The sequence below is a fragment of the Symphalangus syndactylus genome, chromosome 3 (assembly GCF_028878055.3).
Source record: "Symphalangus syndactylus isolate Jambi chromosome 3, NHGRI_mSymSyn1-v2.1_pri, whole genome shotgun sequence".
NCBI classification, from domain to species: Eukaryota; Metazoa; Chordata; class Mammalia; order Primates; family Hylobatidae; genus Symphalangus; species Symphalangus syndactylus.
The window spans coordinates 32922000-32946419 of NC_072425.2; the positions used below are offsets into that span (position 1 = coordinate 32922000).

Here is a 24420-nt window from a genome sequence, read left to right on the forward strand (position 1 = left end):
CTTGCTTCCCTAAGGATTCCAGTGGATAGCACTTTTTAATGGGGAATTTTTTATCTTGTCAGTAGAGAATACTGTGCAGGAAATATTTGGGAGGGGCCTGGGGAATTAGGCTTCCTTCATTTGTCTGCTTCTCTCCTGATCTTATTTTCGTCTTTTTACCCCTGCTAAAACCAACTGCAACAAGGGTAGAGGACTTGGCTTTTCAGCAGGGTGCAAGGCGGGTTACCTGACTGTCAGCCATCTTGGATTGCTGATGACCAGGCAGTGAGGGCCTCTCTTGACAAAGATGGGTGCTGTCCTGTTTCTGTGTGCAGATGGGCCAAGCTGCCTTTACTTGTAGGACTTTAATGAAGGCCACGAGAAACAGCCACACATTCCAACATTCATAAATGTTTTTTTTGCCAGTCCATCCCCTGAAGCTCTAGGATTGGGCATGGCATTCTCACGAGGAAAAGAGATGCTTTTATCAGAATAATTAAGATGACAAAGCTTCCAGAAATAATAGCTTCCAGAATCCACTCTACTCAGTAGCTGTTTGCTATGATTGGAAGACGTTCAAACTGGGTAGAAGAAATCGCCAAAGAGCTGGCTGCAGTCATTCTGCTATGATTAAATTAACAGGGAGGATTTTGCTTTGAAAATATCTAAGTGGCTTTGGCAGTGCCCTGGTCTCCCCTCAGCTTGAGAACCAATATTGAAGGAGAGTTTGAGCCTTTGAAATTAAACCACTGGAAATCTCTGGAAGATAATAGGAAAAACACTGTTCTGTGGAAATTCTGAAGGCAATTCTAGCACATACTTATCTATGTATAACATTTACCTGTGTTGTGCACCCATCTCGGGCAGTCTACTTTTTTAAAAAAGTTTGGAGACTGCCATTTCAGAAAGTAATTTGCAGAGAACTGAGATCTAAATTAGTCCTGAAATGGTGCCAGTTCACTCGTGCCAAGGTTCAGCCCCGTTCTGGCCTTTGCCCAGTGACAAATTATGCCATTTACCTTTTGCATATTGTCCCTAGAAGAGCTTTGTAAAGATTATCAGGAAACCAGCGGTCGGTTTGATGGAAGATGCAGAGGCCTGGGCTTACTTGCCTGAATCTCCTGCTACTAATCAGCAAAGTGTCTTTGAAATGATATTTAACTTGGCCAGTTCTCAATCGCCCTCTCTCTGGGATCTCTGAGATCCTTTCCAGACACAGAGTACCATGAGTCTGTGATTTCTTGAGTCACAAAGCAAGGTCATTTGATATATGTGAGGTGATAATAAGCTGTAATCAGGAAACATTCTCCAGTCGTAAGCATGAAACCTCTGAGTTATTCGTGACTACTCCTTTTTCTCTTTCAGCCCACATTTAGCACCTTGGGCACGCCTCTCTGATTTTCATTTCTGTGTTCACTCCCTGAGCATAGGCCTTCCTACCTGTAGCAGAGATGACGGGCAAATCCTCCTTCCTCATCTCCCATCACAAGAGTTCAGAATTTCCCTCGTCATTCCAGCCTACACACCACCAGCTGACTTGTTTCTAAACTGCAGAACTAATTTTGTTTCGTCTGCTTCCATGGTCCTCCATTATTTTTCAGTTTGGCTTCCAAGTCTTCTATTTGACACAAACATACCCTTCTAATTGCATCTTTTATTCTTCTCCATTCAAACCGATGTTCCAGCTGTTTTCTGGCTATGGCCCATACTTTCTCCTCTTAATGTCCTTGCTCATATAATTACTTGACAACTTCCATCTGGATTTCCTGATCACCCACCTATGAATCTCTGCTTATCCCACCTGTTCTTCAAGATTAAAATCAAATGCCCTTTCCTCCTTGAAGCTTTTTAAATTTTCTCAACAGGGCAGGATCTGCCCTTCTTTGGCTATTCTGCTATATTTTAGAGCAATGGGTGTGCACTTGTTTTGTCTTCTACTACTAGATTTTACACCCTTGAAGGGCATTTGAAGAGCAGGAACAGAGCCTGGCATGCATTAGGTGTTCAATCAGAATGCATTGAATTGGGCTGAATGATTACTGAGGAAGCAGCAGTCAGTTGTATGGGAAATGAAGCATAGCAGGTGCAATACTTATCAAATAAGCCGGAGAAGACTTACATCAAGATATAAACCTAGTATCTATACATATGTATTTACTGTATATGTACATATATGGGTATATATGTACATATATGGGTATATATGTACATATATGGGTATATATGTACATATATACACGCACACCATCATTTTAAACCTTTATAGTTGTGATAGGAAGAATTCTAATATGGTTCCCAAATTCCTGGTCTTTGGTATACATCTACCTTCTCTCAGTTATTCATTCAAAGACTGTTCTACATATTGCTGTGAAGGGATTTTGGAGATGTAATTAAGCTTCCAAATAGGGAGATTATCCAGATAGGCCTGACCTAATCACAGGAGCCCTTTAAATCTGGATCTAGAGGTCAGAGATAGGGGAAGTTGGAGCTTCAAAGAATGAGATGGATTTGACATAGGGAAATTCTCCTGCAGCTTGAAGATGGAGAGGTCCACATGGCAAGGAGTGCAGCTTAACAGAAGGAGCTGAGCAAGGCCTGGCTGCAGCCAGTAAGAAAATGGGTACCCTAGTCCTACAACTGCAAGTGTCTTAGTCTGTTTTGTGTTGCTATAACAGAATACTGGAGGCTGGGTAACTTATTAAGAAAAGAGGTTTATTTAGCTCATGAGTCTGTAGGTTGGGAAGTTCAAGAGCATAGTGCTGCATCTGGCCTGCTTCTGGTGAGGGCTACATGCTCACCAGAACAATGGCAGAGAAATGGAAAAGCCAGCAGGTATTTACAAAGAGATCACATGATGACACAGGAAGCAAGAAAGAGTCTAGGAAGTTGACTCGTTTTTATAACAATCAGCTCCCTGGTAATACATGTCCCTCCAGAGCAAGAACTCACTCACCTCTGAGAGAGGGCATTAATCTGTTCATGAGGGCTCCAACCCCATGACCCAAACAGCTCCCACTAGGTCCCACCTCCTGACACCACCACATTGAGGATTAAATTTCAAGTGAGTTTCAGAGGATATAAACTCAAACCATAGCAGCAAGGAACTGAATTTAGCCAATAACCTGAATGAGCTTGGAAGCAGCTTCTTCTCCAGAGCCTCCAGAAGAAAGTGCAATCCACCTGAGACCTTGATTCTAGCCTCGTAAGGCCCTAATATGGTTTGGCTCTATGTCCCCACCCAAATCTCATGTCGAATTGTAATCCCCATGTATTGAAGGAGGGGCCTGGTGGGAGATGACTGAATCATGGGGATGAATTACCCCCTTGCTCTTCTCATGATAGAGCTCTCATGAGATCTGGTTGTTTGAATGTGTGTAGCACTTCCCCCTTCACTCTCTCTCTCTCTTGCTCTGGCCATGTGAAGACTGTGCCTGCTTCCCCTTCACCTTCTGCCATGATGGCACATTTCTTGGGGCCTCCCTAGGCTTGCCTCCTGTACACCCTGTGGAACTGTGAGTCAATTAAACCTCTTTTCTTTTAAATTATCCAGTCTCAGGTAGTTCTTTATAGCAGTGTGAGAAGGGACTAATACAGGCCCTGAGCAGAGAACCAGCCACAATGTGCCTGAACTTACCACCCACAGAATTCTGAGCTAATAAATGGGTTAAAGCTACCTAAGTTTATGGTAATGTGTTAAACTGCAGTAAAAATGGAATATAACAGTGTTGCTAATTTATCAAGCACTATTGATCTCTAAATTAGTTTTCCACTTTGATTTCCTTTGCCATCTTTGGCTCTGAATGGAATTCAAGTGAGAAGACCCTAGAATAGCAAAGAGAAATTTAACACAGTAAATAGAAGTCACTGTGCTAATTATTATTATTATTATTTACCATTTGGAGAACAGAATTGGTGCTTTCAGGAAGTGACCATGCCCATATATATTCATGAAAAAATGTCCACACCCATGGAGAGTCCTCAAGCTGTCACAAAGTCTGAGAGTAGAAATAGGGCCTTTCTAACTTCCTCTTCAGCGTGCGATATTTCTATCAGGGAAGGGGTTAAAGAAAAGTCCAGAAAGGCCCCATCACTCCTCCTGAGCACTAGCTCTCTTGAAGGAGCCACCATAAAGAGAATGAAGTTTAGTCTTAATGGATTTACTTTCTCCAAGATTGAGTAACTGATCTGGGGTATAGCACATGATTCATTCACTTGGGTTTGTAAAAAAATATTCTACAAGTGATTCAGAAGAAAAATAAACATGGTTCTCTGGCATGAGACCATGGAAAGGTAGGGTAACCAAAGGATGGTGAGGCTATAAAAAATACAATTCAAATTTGCCAGTTGTAAATTTTCTTAGTAAGGAATTAATGAGGAAAGTCTCTAAAGAAGCTTGTGTGGCAACACTTGTGAGCACTCTTGATTAGATTGACTCAGATTTTCAGAGTATATATGCAAAGTAGACAAAAAGACATACAACCAGGAACTGATCTACGAGCAAGAATCATTCCTGGGGCCAAACCCAAATTGTGCTATGCAGAATAAATAAAGATTGTTTTCCAATACTATGTCTAGAGTAAGGAATAGTTGCGCCCAGGTAGATCCTGCTGGTGGATGGTCCAGAGAAAGTCAGCTTCCTTAACACCTACTTAGCTTGTGTCCTCTTCGTTTGTGAGGGGATAGTTAGAAGAAAGAAAAGAGCTCACTACCCTACATAGGTTCAAGTCTTCCAACATGGATGAAGCATATTCTGGCAGGTTCATACAATTTTCACATGAGATGCATAAACCATTGCAAATGATCTTCGATAAATCTTGAAGAAAATGGAGAGATGTAAGAGGACTAGAGATGAGCAAAGAACAAGGAACTTTGTACAAAGGAATAACCACCAGAAGTGTAGATGATGGTAACTTGAAGTCAAGGCAAAGCAAGGTCTTCAAGTGATGGCTTGTGTATCCCTGGTAGAAAAAACAGCAGTTCCCAGGAGTCAGGAGCTTTAAGAGCAGATTAGGTCAGATTGCTTTCCATTTCTTCTTGCGCAGAGTCAGTAATTGGTCAGGGAAATATGGCACGCATAATGTATTTCATAGACTTCAACAAACAATAATGTCCTTGTGGACAGTGTGGGGACATGAGGGCTGTATGTGGGCTTAGAAACAAGCTGAATGGCTATGCACAGTTGATATGAACTCATTAACAATTATTAATGAGTTGAAATCAGACCCAAGAATATGCATGATATGGATCTCTGTCCACAGTCATCTTCAGTTCAACATATTCATCAATCAGTGATTAAAATAGAGAGAGAGTAAAAGTGTAGAGGAAAAAGTACACAGGAAAAAAAATTGATGACAGAAGTTGGAAGGAATACTGGGTAGACTGGATGAAATACCAGTGCAGGAAAGTACCAGCTCCCCCGTTCATCTCCAGAATTGTATTTTCTCTTAAAAACAAAACAAATCTAGTTAATTAGTCCACCAAGATGGCATTTAAAAAAATGTTTATGAGTCGTGCACAAAGATGGCATCTTAATGCCTTAATTTGCATTTTTATTACTTGTAAGAGAGCATTTGATCAAAGTTTTATTGATCATCTGTAATCATGTTTTACATGTGATTTACCTTTTCATAGAATTTGCTCATTTCGCTATTGAGGTATGCCTTTATTAATCTGTAACACTCTCTATATGTTAACTTCTTGCCCATTATTCTAGATATTTTACCCAGCTTGCCATGTGTCTTTTAATCTTGCTTATGGTAGTTTTTGGTATAAGAAGTGCCTGCTTTTTAAAGTGGTTAAATATCTCATTCTCTTAAGGTTTCTGTGTTAACAAATATGCTTAGAAATTTCTTACTCCCTTTAATATTAGGTAAATATTCACTAACATTTCCTAATCCTTTTAGGTTTCAATTTAAGTCTGTAATCCATCTGGATTTTATTTTGATATATGATATAAGCTCTAGTGATCAAAGTTACTTGATTCTAAATGGTTAGCCAATTTTCTCAGCACTGGTTATGAATAATTTATCATTTCCCCAATGATCTGAAACAGTATCAAAACAACAAAAACAGTAATAATTAACAGTAGCTAACATTTGCTTATTGCTTATTCTGTGCCAGGCACTGTTTCAACCTGTACTAACTCACTGATTTCTCCCACTACCTAGAGGTGGGTAGTATTGCTATCATTCCCATGTTATTACAGCATCCCTCAGTGTGGGGACTGAGGCACAGAATGGATGAATAACTTGCACAAAGTCACACAGGCAGTGTTGGTGTTCAGATAAAGACTTGGACATCTGACTCCAGTATTCAAGCCTTGAAAGTATTTGATATACTTGGATTTGTTTCTAGGCTATTTTGTTCCAATGTATTCATTCCTATTCTAATACTGCACTGTTTTACTGTCTTGCAATTCAAGTCACTCTCCTAATATTTTTTCTTTACTAATTCTTCACTTAATCACTGTTTCTCCTTCCATTTTATAATCTAGCTTCTTGGCTGGGCATGGTGGCTCATGCCTATAATTCTAGCACTTTGGGAGGCCAAGACAGGCAGATCAGTTGAGGTCAAGAGTTCGAGACCAGCCTGGCCAACATGGTGAAGTCCTGTCTCTACTAAAATACAAAAACTAGCCGGGCGTGGTGGAGTACACCTGTAGTCCCAGCTACTGGGGAGACTGGGGCAGGAGAATCGCTTGAATCCGGGAGGTGGAGGTTGCAGTGAGCCGAGGTCATGCCACTGCACTACAGTCTGGGTGACAGAGCAAGACTCTGTCTCAAAAAATAATAATAAATAAAAATAAAGTAAGACAAAATAAGTAATCTAGCTTCTTAAAAGTGTCAAGGCCATTTTTCTTCTATAGACTAAAAGCAACCAAATAATATAAGCCATGTTTTCTAGAAAGGCACTTGGCAGCACTTTTTGAGAATTAGTAACCGCCCAATGAGTTTTCCTTGCCTGCTGCCTAGACAGAGCTGATTTATCAAGACAGGAATTGCAATAAAGAGCTTAATTCACACAGAGCCGGCTGTATGGGAGACTGGAGTTTTATTATTACTCAAATCAGTGTTCCTGAAAATTCGGGGATGGGGTTTTTAAGGATAACTTAGTGTGTAGGGGGTAGGGGGTGGGAGGTCAGCGAGTCAGAAGTGCTGATTGGTTGGGTTGGAGATGAAATCACAGAGTCGAAGCTGTCCTCTTGCACTGAGTCAGTTTCTGGGTGGGGGCCACAAGATCAGATGAGCCAGTTTATGGATCTGGGTGATGCCAGCCAATCCATGTAGTCCAGGGTCTAGAAAATATCTCAAGCACTGATCTTAGGTTTTACAATAGCGATGTTAGCCCTAGGAGCAATTTGAGCAGTTCAGAATCTTGCAGCTTCCAGCTGCAGGACTCCTAAACCATAATTTCTAGTATTATGGCTAATTTGTTAGTCTTGCAAAGGCAGTCTGGTCCCCAGACAGGATGGGGATTTGTTTGGGGAAAGGGCTATTATCGTCTTTGTTTCAAAGTTAAACTATAAACTGAGTTCCTCCCAAAGTTAGTTCAGCCTACGCCCAGGAATGAACAAGGGCAACTTGGAGGTTAGAAGCAAGATGGAGTCAGTTAGGTCAGATCTTTTTCACGGTTATAATTTTCTCAGTTATAATTTTTGCAAAGGTGGTTTCAAGTTCTGCAGGGCTGTTTAACACAAGGTGTATTCTATGGCTGGTCTTACTAGTGCCAGGTACTGTACTGAGTTTCCAATAGAAATGCAGTCCTCTTAACCTGGCTGTAAAGACCTGAGTTGTACTTAACCACTCCCACCTTGTTTCCTTAAGGGAACAATAATAGTACCCAATGTAAAGGCTGGTTAGAAGCCTAAATGAGTGAATATTTGTGAGGTGCTTAGAACAGTGTCTGGCACATAGTAAGTGCTAAATAAGTGTTTGCAAATTAAAATGAAATTTTTGCTCTAATCTAGAACATGATTCTCTAAGTCAGTCACTTGGCCCAAATGTGCAACTCAACTGTGAGTGTTTTTTAGTTTATAATTGGGGATCTCCCTGGAGTTGGCATGTGATGGTCCCCAAATAGAAAGTATGTCTTTCAAAGTACTTTTACATCAATTTTCTTATTTTATCCTCTCAGTAAACCTGCTGAGCTGAGCAGGGAAGTATGATCCTTGTTGAGGTATGGAGAAAATGACAGGTGACTCAACAAAGGATATTCCTTTGCTATATCTGACCATCAGGGCTATCAGTTTTGGAACCCAAATTAAAATAATATCATAATGACTTGTCCCTCTATGCAAAAGAAAACGGCCCATAAAAATCTCTCACGTGTAATCGATTGCGAAAGGACCAACAAAAAATGTAACACGTTGCGTAGTATTTGTATGCTCAACAAGATCGGCTTTTTTCTCCCTTGTAACTTTAACATGGCCTGGCTTTACACTTCCTTTTCAGAAATACCTTGTAACTGTAATTTCCTGAGGCTGCATATCCACAGGGCCAACTCAGGGGACACACAGGCATGCTGGGCATTCTTGGGATTCTTTGTTAAATGGGGCCAAGCTCTGGGTTAAAATGGATTGAGCACAGTGGGGTGTGTGCCTCCTGGGAGGTGGTGATGCCGTGCACTCTGGGCTAAGCCTGTGGTTTTGTCCCACAGATTCGTCACTCACGCTGCTGCAGATGGCGGGTGTTGGACTGGGCTCCCTGGCTGTTGTGATCATTCTCGCATTCCTCTCCTTCTCAGCGGTGTGGTATGTGAGGGTGTCATTTTTGAGAAATGAGTGGAATGGAGGGGAGGATGGGTCAGAGTCATGAAGAACAGTTGGGGGTGAGGGGAGTCAAAGGGAGTGTGGGTGGAGGTTGTCCTTGGCTCAGCAGAGCACACTCAGCAGTGAAAGGCATGGCTAACCCTATACCTCCAGGTAGTATAGGGGATGCCTTCCCAGGAAAAGAGCAGGACCAGTGATGGCTGCCCTGGCCACACACAGAGGGGAGGCTGAGCTTCCAATGCTGCTCCCCCTCGCCTCCTCCCATGGGTGTGCGTGTGAGCTGTGCATAGAGACGCACAGTGGGAAAACCAAAGTGTGTTCATATTTGTCTCTTTTCTTTTCCTCCTCCATGTCTAGATGGCAGATGGACACTGAGTGGGGAGGATGCACTGCTGCCAGAACACACTGCTGCTGTGTTCTGGCAGCTTCTCAGGTGCCCGCGCAGTGGCTCCGTGTGACTTCCGTCCAGGGAGCATGTGGGCCTGTAACTTTCTCCATTCCCATCTGGGCCCCATTCCTGGATTCAAGATGGTGGCTATCCCTGAGGAGTCACCCATAAGGAGAAAACTCCGGAATTCTGAGTCTTCCCTGCTACAGGACCAGTTCTGTGCAATGAACTTGAGACTCCTGATGTACACTGTGATATTGACCAAAGGCTACATACAGATCTGTGAATCTTGGCTGGGACTTCCTCTGAGTGATGCCTGAGGGTTAGCTCCTCTAGACATTGACTGCAAGAGAATCTCTGCAACCTCCTATATAAGCATTTCTGTTAATTCATTCAGAATCCATTCTTTACAATATGCAGTGAGATGGGCTTAAGTTTGGGCTAGAGTTTGACTTTATGAAGGAGGTCATTGAAAAAGAGAACAGTGATGTAGGCAAATGTTTCAAGCACTTTAGAAACAGTACTTTTCCTACAATTAGTTGATATACTAATGAGAAAATATACTAACCTGGCCATGCCAATAAGTTTCCTGCTGTGTCTGTTAGGCAGCATTGCTTTGATGCAATTCCTATTGTCCTATATATTCAAAAGTAATGTCTACATTCCAGTAAAAATGTCCCGTAATTAAGATCGTTCTTCCCTTGGTTAATTTTTCTGTTACTAAGCGTCTTCTAAAAATGCTCTTTGCCCCCTGTTAGAAACTGAGATTTGGTGGTAGTGTAGTAACAGTGCTTAAAACGGTATTGAGCCCATGGCCAGACTAGAGTCCATATGTGTTTCAGGGGAGGGGTTGCCGTAGAGGGTGACACTTCTTTTATCTAAACTTCAGTAACTATGAATGTTACTACATTATGAACCATGAAACATTAGATATAAGCGGTGCTGGGCCTACTGTGAATATGCTAAGTTGACAGATGGAGTGTATTTGATTTTACTTTTAAATCATGAATTGGCATTCTTTCCTTTTTTTTTTTTTTTTTTTTTTTTTGAGGTGGACTCCCACTCTGTTGCCCGGGCTGGAGGGAAGTGGCGTGATCTCAGCTCACTGCAACCTGTGCCTCACAGGTTCAAGTGATTCTCCTGCCTCAGCCTCCCATGTAGCTGGGACTACAGGGCCCCCCCCACCACACCCAGCTAATTTTTATATGTTTAGTAGAGATGGGGTTTCACCATGTTGGCTAGGGTGGTTTCAAACTCTTGATCTTAGTTGATTCGCCCGCCTTTGCCTCCCAAAGTGCTGAGATTACAGGTGTGAGCCACACGCCTGGCACTAACAATTTAACTCCAAGACTCAGTAAGAAACGAATGGGGAAGGAAAGACAGAGGCTTCTGGCATCTCTCCTTCTCCCTTGCCTGCTAGGCCTGGAGAAGAAAAACCATGGAGGAGGGAGGTGATACTGCACAGCCTCAAGAAGCAGCATAGATGAATGCAGTTCTTAGCAAAAGGAAAGGGCTTCCCAATGCAGTGGGCCGGTGTGTTCACCGGCTTGCTGGGTGTCAGTGAGGGATGACTCTGAGTGCCTTGGGCTTATGAGCAGATGAAGAGACAAGAGGAACAAGTACAAACTGCCCACGTAGCTGCTCCACCCCAGGGAGTCCAGAGTGTATCTGCTCTATTGGGAAGAATTAGAGAGAGGGGAGTAATATCCTGACACTCAGGTGTTCAATGCCAGCTGTCAGCCCCCGGCCCCTGCCAGTATTAGGAATGATTCCCCTGTCCTCTGGGGTACTGCCCTCCAACGACAACTTAGGATCAACATTTAAAACCCTTTCTGCTCTCATCTTAGGTAAATTATAGACCAGAGCAGGTCTATAATGGGAACAGGTCCCCATCCTAAACCCCAGAGACCGTTTCTCTCAATAGACGAATACAAATAGCTCTCAATTTTTAATTTTTATGTGCAATAATGCAAACATACTTTTTTTTTTGAGACAGAGTCTCGCTCTTTCACCCTGGCAGGAGTGCAGTGGCGCTATCTAGGCTCACTGCAAGCTCTGCCTCCCGTGTTCACGTCTTTCTTCTGCCTCAGCCTCCTGAGTAGCTGGGACTACAGGCGCCCGCCACTGCGCCCAGCTAATTTTTTGTATTTTTAGTAGAGACGGGGTTTCACCGTGTTAGCCAGGATGGTCTTGATCTCCTAACTTCGTGATCCACCCGCCTTGGCCTCCCAAAGTTCTGGGATTACAGGCATGAGCCACCGCGCCTGGCCACAAACATACTATTTTTATAGCTCCTGAACTAAATTGGGTATCAATACAAATTACTGTGGTTAGCATAGGGCTGGGCCTCTGATGAGTGAGGATCTTTCCTCAAAGCCCATCTTTGTCCAGAGAGAATCTGAGCCTCCCCTTGACTTATTTTATTTTTTGCCAGTTTTGTAAATGCTGTATGCTTCTATACTACCCACTTCCCTAATTTCCAGCTCTAGAATTAACTGCCAAAGATACAGTTGTCCACATGGAATGTAGTATAATTGTCACAGAAAGGAAGAAATCCCCCTTGCTTAGTATTAAAAGTCTCTGGTTAAAATAACTGACTAAATATTAAGTAAAACATCACCTTCTGGGTACAATGCAGAAAAGTAAAAGCAATTCATATAAGATTACTAAACTTTGGGAGGCCTTCAAGACCAGCCCTGGTAACATAGTGAGACCCCATGTCTGCAAAAAAAGTTTTAAAAATTAGCCGGGCATGGTGGCGTGCACTTGTAGTCCCAGCTACTCAGGAGGCTGAGGCAGGAGGATCGCTTGAGCCCAGGAGTTTGAGGTTGCAGTGAGCCATGGTCATACCACTGCACTCCAGCCTGGGTGACACAGTGAGATCCAAAAAAATTTACTAAAATAGCAAAAACGTGGACTTTGAGATTTCCTCTAACTGCTGCAAATTATAACACAGAATTGCTCAGTGTTAATACTTGAATTGTGGGGCCAAGTCTTCTGGCTGCCCTAGTTCTCTTTTCTGGCATTTGAAAGCCCTTGAGCTAGCTATGGAGCTAATCTTTGGACAGACTTTTTGGTTCCCAGAAATGTCAGGCCTTTGAATTTCCAATCTATATATACAATGTGTGTGTATGTATACCTGTCTTTTCACTGTAAGGCACCTCCACCCATCCCTTCTAGAAGGATCCACAAACAACCAATTGCATACCTTCATACAGACTTTTATAAGGACAATAAACATCTGAAAATATGGATGGAGGTTAATTAAGAGGAAGAGGAAATAGTCTGTTCTCTGACTCAAGACCTGAAATTGCAGTGGGGCACGTAAGGTAAGACCAGAGCAGAAGTGATTATCTTGAAATTCCACTTTAGCTTGGAATAAAGTTAATATTTAAATTGATTTTAAAGGAAATAAAAAAGAAAATTCAGTGTTCCCTTTTCATTGCTAATCTCACATTCTGATTTTCTAAACCTTCTGTTTTCCCATTCTGTTCTTCTAAGAGGAACTCAATGGTCTCATAGAAGTCAATCAAATAGCGTTGTAAGAACTTTTTACCTACCACATCCTTTATTGGTTAGACTGAACGAACAAGGCAGTGCCTGCTTCTGGGGAGGAAGGGCGTGGCCTTTTCTGTGCCCCAGTTTGTGGGGAGGGTGAGTCAATGAGGCAAGTCAATTTAAAAGGCAGTGTGTGCTCCTGTTTCAGAGAGTGAATCCTTTCGGTGGTGGTGGTGGAGTGTGTGTGCGGTGGGTGGGGGGTGGGACATGCACATCTAGATCCATACTTTTTGGGCTTAACTCAGGGTTACCAAAATGGAGTCAAACTCAACTCAGGATTACCCAAATGGAGTCAAATTTTGTGTGTGGTTTTGTAACATCATTCTTTCACTCATCACATTTTTCATGTCACTCATGACTGCATTATAAGTTTCTACCATAATTCATTTAACCAATACTCTGTTGTGCATTTAGAATATTTTCAGATGTTTATTGTCCTTATAAAAGTCTGTATGAAGGTATGCAATTATCACTTAGGCCACATTCCCGGAAGTAAAATTTTTGGAATGGAAACTATGTACATTTTACAGTGCAGATTGCTGGAAGACTTTTATGCAAAAATTTATACAAAAATTTATACTCTCACCAGCAGAAAGCCTCAACGCCACTGAGTGCTGTTGTATTGTTAATCTTGATTAATCTGGTATGTGAAGAAGGATGTTTCAATGTTTTGTCTGCATCTCCCTGATTATTTTGCTTGTTGATTGGCCAATTGTTAATTCTGTCTTTGTGAGTTGTCTTTTTCTCAGTACTTGGCCTATTTGTCTTTGATTTGGAAAAGCTCTTTATATTATAGTAATTTTAATTCCTGTCATATGTTTTGTAAACAATTTTTCTAGTTTATAGTTTCTAAAAATGATGACCTTTTTTTAACCTTGTTTGTATTATATTTTGCCACACAAAAATTTTAAATTTGTATAGTCAAATTTATCCGTCTTTTTCCTTGTGTTGGACCTTCTAATCTCAAGATACTAAATATAATCTAGCATTTTTTTAAACATTTAAAATTTTTAATCCATCTATAATTTATTTTAGGGTAGGGAGTGAGGCTGGGGAAGGTATCTTTTGAAATAAAAATCATTGTTAAATGGTTGGCTAGTTGTCCTATTAATAGTCATTGAGACCAGGAGCAGTGGTTCATGCCTGTAATCCCAGCACTTTGGGAGGCTGAGGTGGGAGGATCACTTGAGGTCAGGAGTTCGAGACTAGCCTGGGCAACATGGCGACACCCCATCTTTACAAAAAATAAGAATTACCAGGGGCCAGGCGCAGTGGCACACACCTGTAATCTTTGGGAAGCCAAGGTGGGTGGATCACTTGAGGCCAGGTGTTCAAGACCAGCCTGGCCAACATGGTGAAACCCTGTCTTTACTAAAAATACAAAAATGAGCCAGGCGTGGTGGTGTGCACGTGTAGTCCTAGCTACTTGAGAGGCTGAAGTGGGAGGATCCCTTGAACGGGGGAGGTTGAGGCTGCAGTGAGCCATGGTCATGCCCTGCACTCCAGCGGGGTGACAGAGCAAGACCCTATTTCCAAAAAAAAAACAAAAACTCATTGACTGTTTTTTTCCGTTAGTGATTTGAAATCATATACTGAATCATATGCTAAAGTCTATTTCTGAACTTCTTCTTTTGTTCTACTGATCTATTTACGTGCCAATACCACCTACTGTAACTTTAAAATAGGTTTTTGTTTATACCAAGTAAGAATGTTACCATTATTTTTCCGTTAATTTTTTTTTTTTTTTTTTTTTTTTTTTTTTGAGGCAGGGTCTCACTCTGTCACTCTGTTGCCCAGGCTGGAGTGCAGTGGCACAATCTCAGCTCACTGTAACCTCTGCCTCCCTGCTTCAAGCGATTCTCCCACCTCATCCTCCCGAGTAACTGGGACTACAGATGCGTGCCACCACACCTGGCTAATCTTTATATTTTTAGTAGAGAGGGATGTTTCACCATGTTGGCCAGGCTAGTCTCGAACTGGTGACCTCAAGTGATCCTCCCACCTCTGCCTCCCAAAGTGCTCGGATTACTGGCGTGAGCCACCGAGGCTGGCCTGAGTATTCTAGTTTGTAACTTACAAGGTCATTCATATGTATATGTTGTTGTGCTTGTCTAGCTATTTTATATTTTGTTATTCTGAACTCTTGGCCTCTATCTCAGCTCCAGCCCCTGAAAGCGCAGGAGTGCTTTTGCTCTGCCAGTCGGCTTTTTTTGGGAAATCACATCAAGATAGCTCTTCCAGCACAATTGCTTCCTAGAGTGTCTGCTTGACCCATGGAAACTCATAGATTTTTGGCATGCCAAACAGAGGATTATCCTGCCATCACTGCTGGCTCCAGCCACAGACTTCAGTTTTCTTACCTGTTGGAGCCTTTGTCCTCTGACTGGTGGAAATGGAGCTTGCTGCTTTTTGTTTTGCCCTACCACTAGGCTGGCAGCCTCCACCACTTGACCCTTGGGTTTCTTATCCTTGGAATCAGGTACGAGGCCCTGTGTCTTCTGTTGCTGTAGAGGACACAAGTCATATTCTCTGAGTGGAGATCTCTTTGAAGCTCCTCTTTCCAGGCTTGTATTGAGGGACCTCCGGACCCTCTACCACGTGGCGTCAAAGCTGCCAAGAGCTGTCGTATGCTGGGCCTATAAATTGACTTTCTCACCTCTGACCAGATGCATTCACTTGAGCAGCACAGAGATTTGGGGGAGTGAAAGGGCACTGTTTCTTTGGGTCCATGGGCTTGTGTCCCATCCCCTAGACTTGGGGTTAGCAGGATTCAGAATTTATGAGCTTGGTCTGCAAAAGTCTACCTCTGCCGGATGGGGGAGAACCTAGTGTGTGGACCTGAAGGGTTAGCTCTGTGCTTTAGTCCCTGGGAGCAGCCATCTTGAGTCTTGGTGGGCTTGGCAAGTAAGGAGACATTGACCAGATTCAAAGCTTCCAGAGGTGGTGAGAACTCCAGGGCCCAGTAATGGAGAGCACAAAGGTCCTTCTTAGCCCCCATGACCCTCCAAGCCAAGAAGTTGGCAGTAGCTGTAAGTAGCAGAGATAGGCAGAGGAGGTAAGGGGCACCTATAGTTCTTAGCCATGAGTTATGGCTCCTGCCATCCAAGGGAGACCCAAGGACGTGAAAGGGGACTCAGTTCCAAGGATGAGAGGGAACTTGGGTTGTTTTGGGATAATGACTGTGGCTTGAGATGTCACGGAGATGAACACCAGAATTGGTGTGCAACAGATGAGCTCCAGTACCCTTGATGGTTTGCATGGGTTTTGCTCTGCTGATGATGGTCAGGGACAGCAGTGAGGCCCTCTACAATGCTGCCTTCTGCCTAAACACAGGCAGTGACCACAAAAGGGGAGCTGTCATTATGGAGCCTAGGAATGGATAGTCAGAGAGCAGCAGCTGGGCAGTGCAACTCCTGCATTGGACAAGGTCCTGGCTAGAGAATGTCAATGTCCACACTGCATGTAGCCCTATCGAGGAGATGATGTAGGGGGCTGTCAGCCTTGGAGACTCTAGCCTAAGTACCCCACCACCACTCTGGCTGGGTTCCAAGGGCACAAATCAGCTTTCTGAATCTGACTTGGCTTCCTGTGATCTGCATTCGTGAACATTCTTACTAGAGTTCTCATGGAAAATGAATACACAACCATTTGGTCTGAATGTCAGCCTGAGTTTGGTGCCTCCAAAACAATTCTCTGGATTAGATGGAGAATGAAGAAACTTCACAAAGGCAAAAGGACAGGTCCCCATCTCGACCCCCCAGAGACCACTTCTCAGAGTCTCCATCTGTTCATCCCTGGTGTTAGCCACGTTCTTTTACTTTCCCTCATTTCTCTAGCCACTCCTGTGGCTTCCTTTCTTCCAACCTGCAGGCTGCTGCTGCCCTGCCTCATACCCTTGTAGGCTTCTAAAGAGATGCTACTTAGATGGGGGTGGAGCTAGATGTAGAGCTGAAACCTACCTAGGAGATCTAGCTTGGAGAGCTTGTGAATCTTAGGAGAGCTAGGCATAGAATGACTAAAGCTTGTCACCACATGAGATAAAATAAATGAAAAGCCACTTCTGGAGGGAATGAGGCAGTCTGCCTTTATTGGAGAGATACACATTGTAGAACAGCTCTGGGCAGTTGATTGTGTGCCTGGGAGAGCTAACCATGTTTACTCTACACTTGACCTGTGATGGTCTGTATCGATTGTATCACACTCTTAGCTTTCTAAGGCTAACCAGGTCATCGTCCTCAGTCCCTGCCTGCAACTATGTTGCCAACCGGCCCTTGATTTCCCACCCAACTTGTTCAGTTTGCCCTCAATCCTGGGGCTTCACTAATTTCCCAAAAAGATATGGTTGGTACCACCTGTAGTTTGCTGTTGCATGTTAGCCTGACTTTTGGGGAACTCAAATAAACACTTTTCTTTTCTTTTTTTTTTTTTTTTTTTGAGACAGAGTCTTGCTCTGTCCCCCAGGCTGGAGTGCAGTGGCGCATGATGGGTGACCAAGTAAACCCTTTTCAAACGCATTGACCATTTTTACTCTATGACTTCTGCTTTGCATAATCGCTAGCTTGGTCACCCATCATGCTGCTTTCTGGTGAGCTGAAAGGAAAATAAATGGTCTAAATTGAGCAACAAGGAAGCAAACTTCTTTTAAGCAGGTACTTTCCAAGTGAAATGAGAACCGGAGATTGGGTCCAAAAGAGAGGATGCCCAGCTAGACTGAACTTTCAAGTGTTTTCCAACTGGAAAGCTCGAACGTTCTCTGATCTCAGTGAATTTCCAATCTATGTTCAAGGAAGTCCCTCAGCAGCCCCATCGCAAGGGTGGTTATGGTACCACTTACGTCTGCTTTAACAAAGCTAATGCTTATAAAGAAAGAAAACTTGTTTTTTAGTCATCCATAACACAAAAAAGTGAGGTTCGATGCACAGTAAAAGGAATCATTATTTAAGTTAGTCTGAGTTATATTGTATTTTGGAAATGGTCCACATTCGATATTTGTGCCACGTACTCTAAAACCAAAGTATGTAGATAAAAAAAAAAACGATTTCCAGAAATAAGCTTGCTGAATCACCACAGTTTTAATTTATTTATTTTAACTACCAGGTTCCTGAATGTTTTTGTCTAATTGGCCTATTTGCAGTTGCCCTGGGTCCACCCTTAAGCCCACTCTTTGAGCCTGTCTGTCACTTAAGAGAAGTACAAGTACTTCCTGCTAAGAATAAAGTCTTGATCACAATTTCAATGAATTATCAGGGAAGTGTGAGAATAAATAGGAATAAATGTCTAAACATTTGGGAAAAACTTGTTTGCAATAAATATGATTAACAAAGAGTGAATAGGCTTACTACATAAAATTGTTACTCATCAATTAAAAAAACTGTACGATCCCCTCCTCCAGGGGGAAAAATGATCAGATATTTCAAGTCTGCTGATATTTTTCTCTGGAAGTCAGACCTGTATACTTTGTCCTGCTTTATTGGAGTATAATTGACAAATAAAAGTTTTATGTATTTAAGGCACACAATGTGATGATATGATACACCTATACACTGTGACATGATTACCTCAATCAAGCTAATTAACACATCCATCACCTCACCTTTTTTGTGTGTGGTGAGAACACTTAGATTTACTCCTATAGCCCATTTCAAGTGTACATTATTAACTCTAGTCACCATGCTGTATATTAGATCTCCAGAACTTATTCATCTTGTAACTGAAAGTTTGTACTCTTTGACCAACATTCCCCATTCCTCCCCAACCCCTAACTTTGGTAACCACCCTTTTGCTCTCTGTTTCTATGAGTTCTCCTGTTTTGGTTCCACCTACAAATGAGATCATGCAGTATTTGCCTTTGCCTTTCTGTGTCTGGCTTGTTTCACTTAGCACTGTGTCCTCTAGGTTCATGCATGCTGTTGCAAATGACAGGGATTTCCTCCTCCTCCTCTTCTTCCTTCTTCCTCCTCCTTCTCCTTCTCCTTCCCCTTCTTCCCCTTCTTTCTGTTTCTGTTTTGTTTTGTGTTTGTTTTTGAGATAAGGCTGGTCTTGAACTCCTGGGCTCAAGCAATCCTCCTGCCTCAGCCTACAGAGTAGCTGGGGCTGGGTCTACATGCATGCACCACCATGCCTAGCCTCCTTCATTTTTGCCTGAATGATATTTATGTGTGTGTGTGTGAATATTTTCTTTATCCATTCATTTGTCTACAGGCACTTACGTTGATTCCGTGTCTAGGATGTTGTGAACAACTCTGTAATATATATGGGAGTGCAGATAACCTCTTCCACGTACTGATTTTATTTCTTTTGGATATATACCCAGAAGTGGGGTTGCTGGATCATACCGTAGTTCTATTTTTAATTTTTTGAGGAACTACCATACTGTTTTCCATAGTGGCTGTACCCATTTACATTCCCACCAACAGTGTGCAAGGCTTTCATTTCTCCATATCTTCATCAACACTTGTTATCTTTTGACTTTTTGATAATAGCCATTCTAACAGATGTGAAGTGAAAGCTCATTGTGGTTTTGATTTGCGTTTCCCTGATGATTAGTGAAGTCATACACCTTTTCATATACCTGTTGGTCACTTATATGTATTCTTTGAAAAAAATCTATTCAGGTTCTTTGCCCATTTCTTAAAAATCAAGTAACTTGCTTTTTTTTTTTTTTGCTGTTGAGTTGTATTAGTTCCTTGAATATAATATTTTGGATATTAACTTTTTATTGATATATGGCTTATAAATATTTTTTCCCATTCTATAGATTGCTTTTTTATTTTGTTGATTGTTTCCTTTGCTCTGCAGAAACTTTTAGTTTGATATAATCCCATTTGTCTTTTTTTGCTTTTGCTGTCTGAGCTTCTGGTGTCACACCTGTATTTTTGTTTTCGTTTTTGTACCAGAGAAAGTGAAGCAACAAATGAAGAACATGAGAACACTGGAGTAGAAAGCTGGGTAGGCATCAGATAGCTGACCAAAATTTTCACTATCAAAATGGCAGGTGTGATTTTTTTTATATAGTAGTTAACACAACAACTTCAACCTTTTCTTTTTTTTTGAGACCGAGTCTTGCTCTGTTGCCCAGGCTGGAGTGCAATGGTGTGATCTTGGCTCACCGTAACCTCCACCTCCCAGGTTCAAGCGATTCTCCTGCCTCAACCTCTCAAGTAGCTGGGATTACAGGCAACCACCACCATGCCTGGCTAATTTTTGTATTTTTAGTAGAGACGGGGTTTCACCATGTTGGCCAGGCTGGTCTCAAACTCCAGACCTCAGGTGATTCCCCCGCCTCGGCCTCTCAAAGTGCTGGGATTACAGGCATGAGCCACCACGCCCGTCCTATGTATCTTCAACTTTTCTATTACCAAGTACTAATTTTGTCTTTTCTTGAGTAATAGTCCTGTTCTCTAATTGATGGCTTCTAATTGGTCCCGTCTATTTAGTCATATTTCTTAAACCCAAAGGAGGACTAGATGTGTATTCTCTATATTGAGTGTATCCAGGAAGCCTCCCAATATGGTTTCAAAGGAATGAGACTGGAAGCATAAAATTCAGTCCTTCCTGTTGTTAATGTAGCATTATTTATTAGCAGATTGGACCTCTGACTGAAATGAACTGACATCATTTGCTTTAATTTTGATGCTGAATTTCCCCTGTGATTGAGAAATCAGTTTAACCTTCATTTCACAACATCCAGCAACACCTTACCCAGCTCCTTCAGTGATGGAGTTTTTATACTACACAGTGGTTCAGAGTGACAAGCATAACGACAGAGTGAATAAGTACAAGAGGCCAGCAAGGGCCACACAGGTGAAGTTTGAGCTGGCCTCGAAGGGTTAGTAGGGTTTTTTTTTCAGGCAGAGACGACTAGGAGGGAAATTCCAGGAATGGGGCGTGTGTGTGTAAGAATGTAAACAAAGGCATGAAATAGCACAAAGAACAACATTAAAGATTGAAATAGAGGGACTAGAGAGGAAGGTTCTAATGAAAAGGAGACGTTATCAAAATAAAAATGAAGAATTTGACAGTGCATTGGATTGGCTGAGTGTTGGGGGGGTGCAAGGAAGTGGGTAAAGGAAGGGGACAATTTGCTTATTAAGTCTTTCAAAACAACATTTAAAAAGACATCTTCTAGACAAATTGTAACTCTAATGAGACTTCCCCAAAACATACTAGATATTCAACTGAATTATAATTGTCCTTCTAAGTAGTTTCTTTGAAAGACTAAATGCATATTCCAGTGACACTATTAGTATTAACTTTTTTTTTTCAGAAGTTACCTTTGGGAATTGCCTGCGGAGTGTTTATGAGCTGCAAAAAAACATCAGTCTTATTACTTTACAGTTTTCTCTGTCTATGTAGGGAAAAAACATTATATATCCATATAAAATATATATCATTAAAACTTAGCCGGTTGGACATTTCTTTTTTTATTTTTAATTTTAACTTTGTGGGTATATGGTGTACATATTCATGGAATGCATGAGATGTTTTGATAAGTTGTGCAATATGTGATAATCACAACACGGAGAATGGCGTATCTATCCCCTCAAGCATTTATGCTTTGTATTATAAACAATCTAATTATACTCTTTTAGTTATTTTTTAATGTACAATTCAATTATGATAGACTATAGTCACCCTGTTGTGCTATCAAATACTAGGTCTTATTCAGTCTTTCTATATTCTTTGTACCCATTAACCATTCCCACCCCTCTCCCCTTCCACCACCCTTTCCAGCCAGTTGGACATTTCTTTTATAAATTGAAGTATGTGGCAAATGACTTTTGACCATTTCCGAAAATCAAACACAATGTAAAAATACTACACTTGTGGACTCAGAATACCAAAAATATGTGTTTCCAGCCCTGATGGCAAGCTTCAAAGAGGGATTGCAGGCATACCTGGAGTAGCCACAGCACTGTTGTCAGCGCTGAGCCCACACAAGTGACTGTTGACACAAGGACCGTATTCTGTGTATATCTATGTTCTGAGAATATTTTTTTTGTTATTGTGGTTGGAAAAGCTGTTATATGACAGTTTATGGCTCACATGGTGTCTGGCTGGTGGCCTGCAATGCAATGACTCATAAGAACCTCTCCTTCAGTCACCCTTGAAGACCCAACAAAGCTGGGGAAAGGAGGGGAATTTCCTGATACCATCGACAATGAAGATGGACAAGCTAATGGCAGAACCTCAGAAAGAACTGACTTCAGATATGCACACAGCGTACCCTGCCTTCATTTCACAAAAACAGTACCCTTTTGCAAAGGGAGGAAGGGACTTTCCCATGACCTGAACCAGAAAATAGGCAGCCATGGGACTCTATGCACTGATTCCATCTTGGGGAGCAGGCAGAACATGTCCTCTTCGTGACCACGTTCACTGGCATCATTCTAGATCCAGATAGAGTGCAAAGCTTAGAAACAGCTGAGTGGTACACAGAGGGGGTACAGGTACAGATCATACCGTGCAGGCAGGTATGACCCCACAATAAACTGCCCAAGATATGTGTTGTATATGTGTTGTGTGTATTTGAGTTGAGTGCATTGGGTGCATGTTTGTATATACATGTGTGTGTGCATGTGTGTGTGGTGTGTATGTGGTGTGTGTGTGAGAGCTGAGTGCATTGTGTCTATGTTTGTGTGTACATTTGTGTGTGTTGTGTGTGTGGGGTGTGTGTGAAGGGCACTGGCAGGATCCTGGTAAGAGTGAGTAATAGCAACGGCCACTGGTCATACCTCCTTCCTTCAACTTCAGAGTATGGGAGAGTAGTTCAGTAGAGACACGAGAAAACGTTTCCTCAGCTGAAGACCTATACTTTTTTATTTGGGAAGAGGGGTGGTTTATTCTAAATAACTACACAACTCTTCTATATTATGGAAGCCACAAGCTGCTTGTCATCTATATTGCACATATTTCTCCATATTTGCTCTTTGTCTTGCAACTTTATTTATAAGACTTTTGCTTGTTTTTGCCGTGGGAAAGTTTTCATTGTTACTTAGTCCAGGTTACCGATCTTCTGTCTGTGATTACTGAATTTCATGATGTGCTCAGAAAGACTTTCCACCCAAGATTTAAAAATATTTATCCATTTTTTTCCTAGCTCTCGTGCAATTTCAGCTGTGCTTGAAAACGTTTGTTGCATTTGGAATGTATTTGGTGTAATGAATGAAACAAGAACCCACATTGTATTTAAAACATTTCACACCAATCTGTATTTTTTCTTAATACCATTCATCATAATTATAATAGCACAATTATTTATGTGATTATCTTTACCCAATCACCATTGAGATGCCACCTTTGTATCATGCAATTTAAATATTTTTTAAAATGCTCCAGGGCCGGGCACGGTGGCTCATGCCTTTAATCCCAGCACTTTGGGAGGCCGAGGCAGGCTGATCATGAGGTCAGGAGATCGAGACCATCCTGGCTAACACAGTGAAACCCCATCTCTACTAAAAATACAAAAAATTAGCCGGGTGTGGTGGCAGGCGCCTGTAGTCCCAGCTACTCAGGAGGCTGAGGCAGGAGAATGCCATGAACCCAGGAGGCGGAGCTTGCAGTGAGCCGAGATCACGTCACTGCACTCCAGCCTGGGCGACAGAGTAAGACTCTGTCTCAAAAAAAAAAAAAAAAAATGCTCCCTTCCACAATATCATGTTAGAATTTTGACCAGAATGATGATGATTTTCCAAATTACTTTGGAAGAATTTATATTTTACACCATACTAAATATTTCTGTTCCCTCACAGGGTATGCCTTTTCACTTAATCACATTTTTTTCTGTTTTTTTTCCATATAATTCAAATTTATTTGTATGTATTTTATACTTTCACAAATGGATTTATTTTGGATCATGTTTTAATGCGTTATAAGATGTTTGATTTTTGAATATTAACATTATATCCTGAAAATTTTCTGAGCTCTGTTTTACTCTTTTAATTTTAATAGCTTTCAGCTGAATCTCTTAGACTTTCTATTATCTACAAATAATGATAATTTTGTCTTCTTCATTCTAATTTTTAAATTTCTTATTTTGTTCTCTTGTCTATTTGCAATGTCTATCACATAATCTTATGTAGATTATAAGATGAAAATCACTAAACATGATATCAACTTTTGGTTTAAGAGATGTTTTGATGTAAAGAAATATTCACCGAATCCCATTTTACAAAGAGCATTTATCAGGTATGGACACTAAGTTTTATGAAACGTTTTGTTGATACCTACCATAGGATCATATACTTTTATCTTCTTTTCATCAGTATTAATAGATTTCTTAATATTTATCCACCTATGCATTCTTGGAATAAAAGTTGCAGTCATGGTATATTGCTCTTTAACCAAATCTGCTCCTAGATTATATTTGCTGATACTTTATTAAGAATTTTTAAAAATCAATTCTGAGATATCTCTAGCTTTCTCCTGTGCATTATCTATAATAAAACAGTCTTACATTGGTTTTTGTTAATTGGCAAGAATTTCTTCTTTCTCTACCCTAGAACAGTTTAGTATAGAAATTATTTATCCCCTGGAAACCATCACTCTCAGCAAACTAACACAGGAACAGAAAATCAAACACCGCATGTTCTCACTCATAAGTGGGAGTTGAACAACGAGAACACATGGACACAGGGAGGGGAACATCACACACTGGGGCCTGTTGGGGTGATGGGGTCAAAAAGAGGGAGAGCACTAGGACAAATAACTAATGTATGCGGGGATTAAA

General features: G+C 41.5%; 1 protein-coding gene across 12 annotated transcripts in view; it reads left to right on the forward strand.

The window, feature by feature from the left end:
- SUSD1 (sushi domain containing 1) overlaps positions 1-12574 on the forward strand; it is a 180932-nt gene extending 168358 nt beyond the window's left edge. For all 12 annotated transcript variants that reach the window (XM_055271447.2, XM_055271452.2, XM_063636090.1 and 9 more), the window contains 2 exons: positions 8635-8728; positions 9104-12574. In XM_055271447.2, coding sequence (XP_055127422.2) covers positions 8635-8728; position 9104 — 95 coding nt within the window. In that variant the 3' untranslated portion in view covers positions 9105-12574. The remainder of the gene's footprint in view (positions 1-8634; positions 8729-9103) is intronic.
- Positions 12575-24420: the final 11846 nt, after the last annotated feature.